Source organism: Schistocerca serialis, chromosome 3 (genome assembly GCF_023864345.2).
Source record: "Schistocerca serialis cubense isolate TAMUIC-IGC-003099 chromosome 3, iqSchSeri2.2, whole genome shotgun sequence".
NCBI lineage: Eukaryota > Metazoa > Arthropoda > Insecta > Orthoptera > Acrididae > Schistocerca > Schistocerca serialis.
Genome location: NC_064640.1, coordinates 216,970,639 through 216,983,845, shown reverse-complemented (window position 1 = coordinate 216,983,845; position 13,207 = coordinate 216,970,639). Strand labels below are relative to the sequence as shown.

Sequence of the window (13,207 nt, the reverse complement as noted above, 5' to 3'; positions counted from 1 at the left end):
GACCGCTCACAGGTAATGATATACAACTGACTGACTTCACGCACACACACAATCATACTGCAGATCATGTCATGAAATTTTTTCAGTTTTCTTATCATTTCACCACATACAAACATTGTTTCAAGCACATTACAATATTATGGACTTACAAAAAACCAATGGGAATGAATTAGCTTATCCAATCAGATACAGATCTCTAAAGGTATTAGAAACAAGAGATTCTGCATACAACAGTTAAAAAAACATGGCGTTTCTTTGTAAAGTTGACATCCGGTTGCACTTACCTGGTTTATTCATCATATTATTGCACAGTAACCCATTCTGCCACTGTCATTTCATTAATCCCAACCATTTGGTATTAGTTTCACATAAAACAGGCAGTCCAGTTACACTGATGTGACAAAAGTCATAGGATACCACCTAATATCGTGTTGGACTTCCTTTTGCCATGCATAGTGCAGCAACTCGACATGACATCGACTCAACAGGTTGTTGAAAGTTGTCTGTGGAAATATTGAGCCATGCTGCCTCTACAGCCATCCACAAATTGCAAAAGTGCGCCAGTGCAGGATTTTGTGCATCAAATGATCTCTCTTGTTTCTCATCAATGTTTGATGGGACTCATGTCGGGTGAACTGGATGGCAAAATCATTCCCTCGAACTATTAACAACTGTGGCTCAGTGACGTGGGGCACTGTCATCCACAAAAATTCCACTGAAGTCCATGAATGGCTGCAAACGGTCTCAAAGTAGCCAAACATAGCCCTTTCCAGTCAATGACTGGTTCAGTTGGACCAGAGGACCCAGTCCATTCCATATGAATGCTGCTCACACCATTGTGGAGCCACCACCAGCTTGCACACTGCCTTGTTGACAACTTGGGACCATGGGCTCATAGGGTTGCACCACACTCAATCTCAACCATCAGCTTTTACCAACTGAAATCGGGACTCGCCTGACCAGACCACGGATTTTCATCTAGGGTCCAAACAATGTGGTCATGAGCCCAGGAGAGGTGCTGCAGGCGATGTCATGCTGTTAGAAAAGGCACATCAGTCGTCTGTTGCCATAGCTCATTGACACCAAATTTCACTGCACTGTAGTAGCAGGTATGTTTGTCCTATGTCCCAAATTGATTTCTGTGGTTATTTCACAAAGTGTTCTGTCTGTTAGCACTGACAACTCAACGCAAACACTGCAGCTCTCAGTTAAGTGAAGACCATGTGCCACTGCATTGTCTGTGGTGAGAGATAATGCCTGAAATTTGGTGTTCTTGGCACACACTAGACACTGCAGATATCTGAATACTGAATTCCTTAATGACTTCTGAAATGGAATGTCATATGAATTTATCTTCACCTACCATTCCATGTTCAAAGTCTTAATTCCTGTCATGCAATCATTAGCATGTCGGACACCTTATCACATGAATCATCTGAGTACAAATGACAGCTCCGCCAATGCAATGCCCTTTTATACCTTGTGTATGCGATACTATTGCCATCTGTATGTGTGCATATCACTACCCCATGACTTTTGTCATCTCAGTGTATTACATTTTACTTGCCAAAACCTGTCTGATTAAAAGGGATGCACCTCAAAGATGCAACACAGGACACAACAAATAATGAACACACATACATATTATTCCCTCCTTCTTCCTTCCGATCATTTAACATATATTTTTTGTTTGAGTCATGTTCTAGCATTTCTCTCTTCCCTCCCCCCCTCCTCCCCCACCACCACATGCATGCACATCCCTGAGCGAAGTGGCATAGGCAAGACATTGACTCTATATTTGGGAGGACAGTGGTTCGAATGCCCACACAGCTATCTAGATATGTGTGTTCTGCAATTTCCGTACATCAGTTTAGGTGAATGCCTCGATGGTTCCCTCATAGGACACAACTAATATATTTCCCTTACCTGAGCTTGTGTTCTGTCTCAAAATACCTAGATGATGAGACAAACTCTAGTATCCCCACATCGCCCTCTCTGCAGACAGATCAGATTCTTCCGTGACAACATGCTTTTCTAATACATCATTAACTCCAAAATAATGGTCTGTAACATCATTTACTTGTTTTATCACATTTAGCCTTGCAGCCTCATTCCAGAAATGGTAGTTGATATTGAGTACTTTTCATGATCCCACATGTTTGACATAGAAATGGTACCCAATCCAGCACTGACATTTTCGTATAGCAAATATACAAACACGTCACACAAATTAGAGAACACATCAGATCAAACCAGATTTTCACTTCCATAATGGCCTTCATATTACCAACAGAACCCTGAGAGATTTTATTAAAAAAGTATATCAGCAGCAAAGCATTCTAATGAAAGCACTGCAACATTATTACAACACTGCCTTGTTATACAGTTATGTGCAACTAATATTACCTATGTAATGTAACTGGATAGATAAAAAAGTCTACTCACCAAGTGGAAGCAGGAGACCACACATTAAAAAAAATTTTTACTTATGCAAGCTTTCGAAGACAGTGACTACTCCTCCCAGCACAAGGGTTGAAGGGCAAGTAAAAGGGGTGAAGGAAAATGACTGGAGAGGTTTAGAAAATGGGACAGAGTTCAGAAAATTCACCCAGAACCCTTGGTCAGCGGAGACTTACTGGACAGGATGAGAAGGGAAGTCTTTCCTTCTCATCCCATCCACTAAGTCTCCCCTTACCTGGGATTCTGGGTGACTTTTCTGAACTCTAGTGCCTTTCCTGAACCTCTCCAGACCTTTTCCTTCACCCCTCTTCCCTCCCTTTCAACCCTTCTGCTGGAAACTTACATAAGTAAAACCTTTTTTTAATGTGTTTTTTTCGTTGCCACTTTGTGAGTAGATTTTTTATCTATCTAGTTACATTATACTGTCAAAATTGATTATGTTTGCTGTTATAATATTAGCTATGGACAATTACCAGAATGCTGTAAGTTTCAAACAACCAACAGAACCCAAATGTCTAATGAATTACCCTACTTTCAGCTTATAATACACACTCAAATTTGCTTTACAAATACCAAAGTTTCAACAGATGGCTTGGCATAACTGTCCAGGAGCTGTTGATTTAGAAGTACAAACCTAAGTGTCTTAAATTTATTAGCAAAAATATCATTATTATGGGCTTTCTACAGAATTAATTTATTTTGTTAACCAGTTTTCAACTTGCAAGGCTATCATCGGACTTTTAACATACTATTGTTGTTGGAGATGATGGCCTCATAAGCCAAAAACTGGTTAACAAAATAAATTATTACTGCAGAACATACATAATATTGTGGTTTCCATTTGTAATTATGAAGTTTTTGTACTATGAAGTCACAGAAGAACCAGTCTACAGGTCTTAAATTTCTTTAATTTTTTATTGGAATTCCTGTGTGACAGCTAGCAGTGATAAGTGCATGTAAAAGAGCAGAACTTTACTAGTTTACTTGGTTTATAGTGTCCAACACAAAGACAATGAAATAGTATCACCTCCTAACAGCAGTGAATACACTAAGTTGATAGCACAAGTAATGGGGTGTATTCCATTAGTAGTGTTACTGAAGGAAACTGGAAATTGTTCTAATAGTGTAACACAGCAATGGACTCACAGAAAAGAATTTGTCAAGTTATCCAAGATTTTCTCTTCATCAGATACACTACGTAACGTAATCTGTAACAATTATTTGTCTTCTGCCTTAAACAAACCAAATTTTAACACAATTAATAGATAGAAGAAAGATGAGAAAAAAGGCATGCTTGGGTCTGCTGCAAGTCACTTCTGCACAGCTGTATCTGAAAGTGCCACCAGAGCTATAAACATGTAATCATTAGTTTACAATCTCAAATTGGGAAACTATGCTTTTTAGTGGGGTTAACAGATAATCTCAATATCTTACTGAAGATGGTAAGCACTGTGCAAGCTGGAAAATATGATATATCTGTTCAAATCACAACAACTCTGCCTAACACATATATGGGTCTCAGTTCACAACCTGCATTTTATTTACAATTGAGGCAGGATTCACAAGAGATGGCATAATAAATTACCACAATCCGCACATGGGGGGAGATGCAAATCCTCAGGCAGCTGTGGAGGTGAGACATTAGGATCAAATATGGACAGGAGTTGTCAGTGACACTCTTAGAGCCATACACATTACCAAACAGATTAAAAGGTACTGTGTATCACAGATTTCAGTTAAATAACCAGTGCAAAATTTAGTACTTTACCCCTGCAGAAAGGCAGTGACTGGATTATGCACAACATGGCACCTCCACATTCTCTACACATCATGCGGCAGTACCTCACCTCAATGTTTCCTGGCCAACGGCTTGGTCCAGGTACTGTAGCATGGCCTTCCCAATCACCAGACGTGAATCCATTGGATTTATGGTTAAGGGAACATTTTAAAGGCATAAAGGACATTTGAAACCCTCAACAACATGCAGATGTTACAGGAGCATGTGACCAATGCATCCTATGCAATCTGTATGGAGCCAGGTGTATCTGAAAGAGTGCACAATTCACTTCAAAGATGGGCTGATGGCTGTGTCAGGTTGCATGGTGACCACATGCAGCACTGCCCATAGCACCTACTTCTACATTACAGACACATGGGAATGAGAGGACAGATTGGCCCATATCTCAACTGGTATTGGTTTACAGACATATCATTACAGGAATTTTATGTCCAATTTTGACAAATACTACCTCCTGCAGGAATATGTGACACGTTTTTTAAACATCCTGTGTGTGTTTGGGGGGGGGGGGGGGGGACACAATATAGTTAGTCAGCAATATGTAACATTATTTGTTCTCTATAAATCAAAGCAAGCATTTAGAAAGTAGTTAAGATGGAAATTGTAACACAAGATTAAAAAAATATGTTCACATTATACAATGACGTAATCTACATCATTCAAATAATGTTCACTTCTAAGGTGCACACCAGATGATTAGTTGGCTATATATTATCTACTTACCACCAGAAAGCAAGGGGCCTACATTCAGGCAGTAGAAAGAACATAGCGCGCATCCTCTATTATAGTACCACAGCAGACTCAGTGGTTTATGTTAAAGTTGTACCCAAAATATCAAAACTGTAGCTAACATAAGTGTTGTTACAGATGGCATAACTTCTCAGATTTCAAAAGGCTTATTAATGCAGAAAGTGCCCAATAACTATAACAAGATTTATTTGTTGAACCTACATACTGATCTGCAGCCAAAAATAACACTTATGTTGTCCTAGGTACCCAACCTATATTATACCAACATTTTGTAAGACAACACTAAATTCTATAAAATCTGTGGAATGCATGAAGTTTCCGCACAACAGATATTATTCAAAACACCAAATTAAGATGTTTAACTACACTGCAGGAATCCACAACATGAAATATACTCTCTCAGTGCCTCAATATGTTATCAGGTACACTTAAAAATGAGTCTGACTAAACCACCATGTACAGTCATAAGAACATATAAAATGTCTGACACCTAAAGGCACGTTCGCTATGATTATTCTGGCTTTATAGTTGTTTTTTTTATTTTTATTTTTTTTTTAAAGGAAACTATAATGAAGGAAGCAGAAGTACACACTGAGTAGGGCAAGCCTATGTATCAAGTTTAAGAGCGAATTTCAAATCATTTTATCACACACTTTTTTTCTGATAATCGTACACATATCCTTAGCTTAAGCACGTTATCAGACAACAGCAATGTTTGTTTTCGATAGGCAAATACATTACCAAGATAATTTGTCAAGTCGTCATTGAACACAGAAGTTTATTCAACTAACATCCACGGATAAAATAATTCATGTTGAGTAAAAAATACCATTGTAGCTGTATGGTTGCTTTATTTAAAAAGCATGACCAAATTTGTAATGTTAGTTACATCATCAGGTGAGGGCCTCAACAAGAAGACACTGTGAAAAATACAGGAAGTGACAATCCTGGATAAAACGAATGTCAGATCATTGCAAAAGTGGCTGAACACAAGTGATATAAAATGTGACAACGACCAATACATACACTTACAACATAATACTGGAACACAAAGTATGTTAAACTTTTTGCTCTGATTCCTAGAATTTCACTCTATTTATAAAAAACATGTTGCAGCCCATAACAGATTAATGTAGGAGGGGGGCCAATAGCCATAACCTAAAAAGGAATATAAATAAATCATTAAAATACGGTGTGTTTAGGAGAACAGAAGTGAACAGAAAATATTGGAGAATGCTATACCACGTATTTAGTGGATTAGACGAGTGGAGTACAGGGCTGCGCCACTGCTGGCCGCAAACTAACATGGAAACGTATGGCGGACCACTAGACTTGTAGCGCATGCCCAGTGGATGCTGAGTGTGAGCAAAAGATTAGAAATTGGTTGTACACGAGATCTCAAAGTCAAATACTTGCAATAGAAAATCTAAAATGGATACTACTGAAAGACATAAATGGTGTGACTATTACTAATGGAAAAAAACACTAAAAGAGAAGGGCCCATAAAGTATCAAACTATAAAAAGAGCCAAAAATGGGGAGAGGGGGGGGGGGGGGGGGAGGAGTGGGAAGATAGAGAGGGAGGCAATGCACAAACAGGTAAACAGGCTGGATCATTCACCGAGATAGTCAAAATTAGCCAAGATCAATCTATGTTTCAATTCAACTTGGGTGTTGTGAGTATGACTATGAGATAGCTTTTAGGCACCGTTAAATCTATAATTTTTCTAGAACATTAGAAACATTGCTTTTACATTCTCTATGCAACACAGAAAGATTGGATGAATATTGGTAACAGAGTGAGCATCTAAACTGGTACCCAAAGCTGAGTTAAGAGTCCTGCGCAAAACCTAACCTCAAATGTTCTACCTGTCTCGCCAATATATTTGTGGAGGCTGTCATTACAGAAATATATTTTTTTATGGTTTGATATTTTATGGGCCCCCTCCTCTTTCCTTTATTAATGTTTCCCACATTATGTCATTTATGTCTTTCAATAGTAGCCAGATAACATTTTTTATTGCTAGTGTTTGACTTTATAATCTCATGTGCACCCAATTCTTAGCAATTTTCTCACACAGTCTGCCTTAGCTCTTCCGGGTATGCACCACCTAGTAGCCCACCATATGTGTCCATGCTAGTTTGTGGTCAGTTGTGGCACAGCCATGTACTCCACACATCTGATCCACTAGTACAGGCAATGGGATTCTCTGATATTTTCTGCTGCCTTCTGTTCCCACAAAAAGCACCATATTTTAGTGTTTTATATATATATATTTTAAACAAAGATGATGTGACTTACCATACGAAAGTGCTGGCAGGTCGATAGAAACACAAACAGACACATACATACACACAAAATTCTAGCTTTCGCAACCAATGGTTGCTTCGTCAGGAAAGAGGGAAGGAGAGGGAAAGACGAAAGGATGTGGGTTTTAAGGGAGAGGGTAAGGAGTCATTCCAATCCCGGGAGTGGAAAGACTTACCTTAGGGGGGAAAAAAGGACAGGTATACACGCGCGCGCGCGCGCCCACACACACACACACACACACACACACACACACACACACACACACACACACAAGATCATTGCCAAAAGTGGCTTGTGTCTGTGTATGTGCGGATGGACATGTGTGTGTGCGCGCGCGAGCGCGCGCGAATGTATGCCTGTCCTTTTTTCCCCCTAAGGTAAGTCTTTCCGCTCCCGGGATTGGAATGACTCCTTACCCTCTCCCTTAAAACCCACATCCTTTCGTCTTTCCCTCTCCTTCCCTCTTTCCTGACGAAGCAACCATTGGTTGCAAAAGCTAGAATTTTGTGTGTATGTATGTGTCTGTTTGTGTTTCTATCGACCTGCCAGCGCTTTCGTATGGCAAGTCACATCATCTTTGTTTTTAAATATATTTTTCCCGCGTGGAATGTTTCCCTATTATATGGTTCCGGCTATTAACTCCATCGTGGGCTGTGACACGATTTTTAAAATGGAGTGAAATTCTAGGAATCAGGGAAAATGTTTAATATCATTTGTACTTCAGTATCATGTTCTAACTGTAAGTACTTGTCATTGTCACATTTTATATTACTTACATTCCGCAACTTTTGGCAATGATCCAACATTCTTTTTATCCAATGTTCTCACTTCCAAGTATTTTTCATGGTTATTTTCTATTCAGGACATCACCTGATGACGTAGCTAACTTTATGAAACCAGCTGTGCTTTTTAAATAAAGTAACCATACAGCCGCAGCGGTTGTTTTAACTCAACACAAGTCATTATTAAGATGTGCACACTACCTGTCCACTCATCAATTTATCAAGCAAATGTCAAAAACTAAGTCTACACTGGACAGATTGATATTTCCCTAAAAAATAAACAATCATTCCTTGTTGTTACTGAATTCTCCTGTAAGAATAATGGGTCAAATATCTATTCTTCCATTAAATAACAACCACTCATATAAGGTACAGTTATACACACAACACTTTCAAGATATTGCTTAAAACAAGTATTTCCTTGACCATAAAAACACCACGGGATCAAGTTCTTTTCAGTATCTGACGCACTGCATCACATTAACATTGCACAAATACAAAGTATTTTATGCTTCAGTGCCAGATAGCAGCCAGGTACAGTCCTTAATGGACATGAATAATATTTAGTGTGGTCTTAATTGTGGTCCCAGAAACTGCAGTTTTAGAATGTAGGTTACCTTTCACACCCACGTCCGTACCCCCCCCCCCCCCCCCCCCTCCCTTTCTCTCTCCCTGTAAGTATTAAACTTTCAGCTGTGGGAACAAATTTAAGCTGCTGTAATATTTTCAGTCCAACTTTGTGCAATGTTGAACATATCTCCTGACAAAAACTTGAGTCTACAAGAGCGTAACATGCCAAATATATTGCTACAGGGTCACCTATGTATACACACACAGTAAATTCACCAATCTACATTTTAAAGGTATGTTTAGAAAACCTGTGACTGTCTAGCAGCTCTCATATACAGCAACTTCATTACATTATTATTGTTGTTGAGAGTTTTAACTCTGGATTGTGAATGTACAAGTATCCTCCAGAACACTTCTACTGAGATATAAGGAAAACGATAAGACTGAAGAACTACAACAACATGGCCCTTCAACTGTGTGTCACAATTAACCACAATACAATGTGGCAACTAGTATCTTGTAATTGCTTCAGTTCATGGAATAGCCAATTCTGTGTATGAAAGAAAACTCAGAACTTTGGAAGACGAATATGAATGCACATTGTCACAAAGTTTACTGCTGAATAAGTGATTTAGCACCATGACAACTATAAGAATATATAAAATCAGTGTAAATTTAAATGACAAGTGAAGTATCAGCACTTTATTACCATGTTTTTTAACTTCACATGATTTGGATTTCAGTTGCATCCGAAGAAGGTATTCAGCACTACAACAGAGCCACAGCTGAACTGTATTCTGATCTGGTCGTCAGCACAATCTAGTAATCTAGGTCATTCAGATCAATGAGGGCTCAACAAAGTGACAATTCGCAGCATTTTTTATATCATTAGGTTTATATTAATAAACTTTAGATAAAAAGGTACATCTAATACAGATTATGTGATCAAACAATGAAGTAAATTTTACTTCATTTTCTAATAAACTGCTAATTCATTTGATACTAATAAATCAAAGCAATCTTTGATAAAGCAGTCAAATTGGAAATTGTAACAAAAGATTAAAAACATATGTTTATGTTACAAAATGATGTAATCTACATTTTTCAAATAATGTTCACTTTTCAGGCACACATATGTGAATTTAATGTTAAAATATTACATTAACATTGACACATACACGATCACAAAACCATTAACGAGTTTCACGTAAAAGATCACAAAAATAATTACAGTATTAGTAAATACATGTAAAGTAAAATAAAATAATAAATCACAATGAATCAAAACCTAACTCAACATTCAGTTAAATTATTTGACTATTTCAATAAAAACTGGAGACAATAAATACGTCTGAACGAGTCAGTTATAAAATTCAAGCACTTTGCAGTTTATATAAACGTTTTAAGCCACTATTAATGTCTTAAGTGGTGTCAAAAGGAGAGAGCACTAATCTAAAAAACTCTGTTCCACACTTGCTTTGACCCTCTTCTCATATTCTCTTCTGTTCTCTTTATAAAGTTGGGCTGCCATAGAATTTGCAGGAGAGTTTGGATTTGGATCACTTAATAGTGACTGAAATTAGAAAGAATAAATTAGTCTGTACAAAAACAAACAGCATACTATTATTACCCTGTGTGTGTGTGTGAACCTTGAAACAATGATTTTAGCTACAGCATGTGATCACATGTAGCAGAAGCTCACATTTCACCACCTTAGGAATATACTGACCCGAACACAGCAATATGTCTACCATGCCTAAAATACTTAAATTTATCTGAAATTATGTCACTATCCTGAGGATGTCAATATATATTTGCTGCCTACAAAAAACAAACAATAAACTTCAAAGTAAATGTATACTCCCCAAACAATTTCTTTCTCTGACAAATATGTATCTCAAGCTTCTAATGTTTCCTCTAGTTAACAAAGAGATATACACTTGGCTACATATGATTATGGTAATAGCGTATTAGCAGCAGTTCTTGTCCAGTGGTTATTTGAGGAAATGTACCTTGGGCGGAATCCATACAGCATCCTGAAGACAGAAATCACTGTTTCTGTGGCACACCGACTCCATTTTCATGTTAGTTTGAACTGAGGTAATATTTGAGAGTTACAATTATATTTGCTTATCATCTAATTTTATGGACGACAGTTCTGACAGTTGCGAACCTCTGACTAAAATCACTTTTCATACCTATTTTAGCAACTTAGTTACTCATCAGAAAATACCTTTCAAATGTATTTGTTGTAAAGCGTCCATGTTGATTAAGTATGTCTTGTCAAGATATACTTGAAACAGCTGCTCATGAACCACAACACTGCAATTTGACTATTTGCATTTTTTCCCCCCTCTGTGATTGTATGTGGTATTTAAAATAATGAAATTGTTATACACACTGAATATGCCAAAATGGGTCTACAGGAGGAGGAGATATGTAACCACAGAAAGAAGAAGTACCCAGGATGAGAATTCTCCCTCTCAATCTCCCTTTCCCTTCCCCTCCCTCTCCTCCCCCACCACAATGAAGCAATGTTGGCATGACAAAAAGTCAAAGACCTCTGAAAGATCCACAATTCCAAACTAATCTAAACAGAAGAAAGAAAGCTATGGTAGAATAAATGCCATCCTTAAATGAAACTTTAACTTTGACTCTGGCCAAAGCTTCGCAGCTCAAATTTATAATTAACAAAACAATAGTGACTATAATGTGACCATTAACTATAATGTGACATTTAACTAATACATCTATGTTGGGTGTTACTGTATTGGAAGATCTTGAGTTTTGGACAGTTTAATGTTAAGAATGCATCTGTAACTGGCATATAGAATAAAAGAGTTAATGTAGTCATCTGAGAATTATCAAGATTCCACTTCATATCTATTCAGGTGCCACAAAAGCATGTACAGACAAACAGACTCCAAGATGCTGAAACAAGAGTTTCAAGAGAGCTTTATTCAGGTAGGGATTGTTGAAATTAAGATCAACTCATCCACAATGCATCAAACTACGTATATAAAAAATCTGATATAGACAATATCAAAGGGTTATCAACTACTGCTCTGTTACCTCTCAGCATTGAGACTTGCTTCCATACACCACTAAGGTTGTAGTCATGGTCCCAGTTATAGTAGCTGTTACACACATTCTGATCTCAACAGCCTCGTTTTATTATAGAATCCTGAGAGTCAGTAAGTGGAACAAGATTTCTGTGATTTTTTTTTTTTGTCAAACAGTTATTTGTGAGGCTGTGTTCAGTAGATGCCAGTTTAGCCAAATATCAGTATTTAATACCTTGCAGTTTAGTACATTCCAAGAATGTGTATGGACCAAACAATATGGTTGCTACCAAACCTAATAGTAGTGTTACTAATTCCAGGAACCTCAAGGACAAGTCTATCTCTTACAGAGTGTAGCATCTCATCATGGGTGGGAAAAAAACAAGTCTAATACCTCACCTGTGCAGGACCCAACCATTTTACTAGAAGTAACCCCACAGACAGGAAAGAGCTCTATATGTGGGTCATCTATATGTGGGTCATATCTCAACATTTTCATATTTTAAATAGTATTACGTTAATGTCTATTCAGCATACCCATTCCCATTATTTCAAAACATGTACAGTGGAAGTATTCTGAATCCAGGTGGCCTGTTTCAAAAATAGTTGTAGCTTTATGAACCAACATATTTAAAACTGATCATTCTGGGCAAGCTGGTGAAAGTTCTGTGCACCAAGTCAGCATGTGTTTACTTGTAGTACACAAAACATTTAACTGACTGTCAACTTTCTTTCTCAAACCATCTATTACTATGTTCAGTCAGTTTTTACAGTGAGGTCCACAGTTTCTAACTATGGGTACCAATAACAGGGTTAGACATTTGGCTTGTGTGTAGGTGGGAGAACCAAGAACACTAACTATAGGTTTCAACAAAACATTTTCATGAAATACAGATCTCATCTATGTCAGGATAATTTTAAAAGAGAATGAAACTGATTTTGTGTGTCAATTTGTCACTTTTGAGAAGATATCGTTTTACTTTACACCAAAAGAGCTAAACAAACCAGCAGCCGGAAGTCAGTAAAACTGCACAAAAAATACCAAGTTTATTTCATATGGTGCAAAATTTAGAGCCACCATTTGCTGGGACACAATTAACTGGTAAATACCACTTTATCTTCTGGAACTCCAGCATGAAAGAAAGTTAGAGAAGAGGACTGGACAGCAAATTGGGGGAAAAATCTTTGATAATATGAAATCACAAGTATGAACTGTTAGGACATGCACACACTGCTGCTATTCACCACATATAACTGTAGTTCCACCTGTAATCTCACATAGGAAACTTAGGTTTGTTTCTTGACGTTTAAAAGGGGTATTTATAACAAGAAAATGATACAAAAATTTAGTTGGCGTACTGTGGTGGTAAGTAACTGATACCTTAAAAAGTTTTGTGGAAAAAGCATAATTTCAATGTTATTAACTTGAGTGTGTGCTCAAACTTTAGGCTGGTCAAGTATGGCATTCCTGGAAG

General features: G+C 37.6%; 1 protein-coding gene across 3 annotated transcripts in view; it reads right to left on the bottom strand.

Moving 5' to 3' along the window:
- Positions 1-13,207, bottom strand: part of LOC126469945 (ubiquitin-conjugating enzyme E2-17 kDa) — a 94,604-nt gene that overhangs the window by 409 nt on the left and 80,988 nt on the right. Inside the window, exon 4 of one of the 3 annotated variants that reach the window (XM_050097353.1) lies at positions 9,353-10,243. The exons of the other annotated variants lie outside the window; for them this stretch is intronic. Coding sequence (XP_049953310.1) covers positions 10,118-10,243 — 126 coding nt within the window. The 3' untranslated portion in view covers positions 9,353-10,117. Of the gene's footprint in view, positions 1-9,352; positions 10,244-13,207 lie in introns of those variants that run through there. 3 annotated transcript variants of the gene reach the window in all.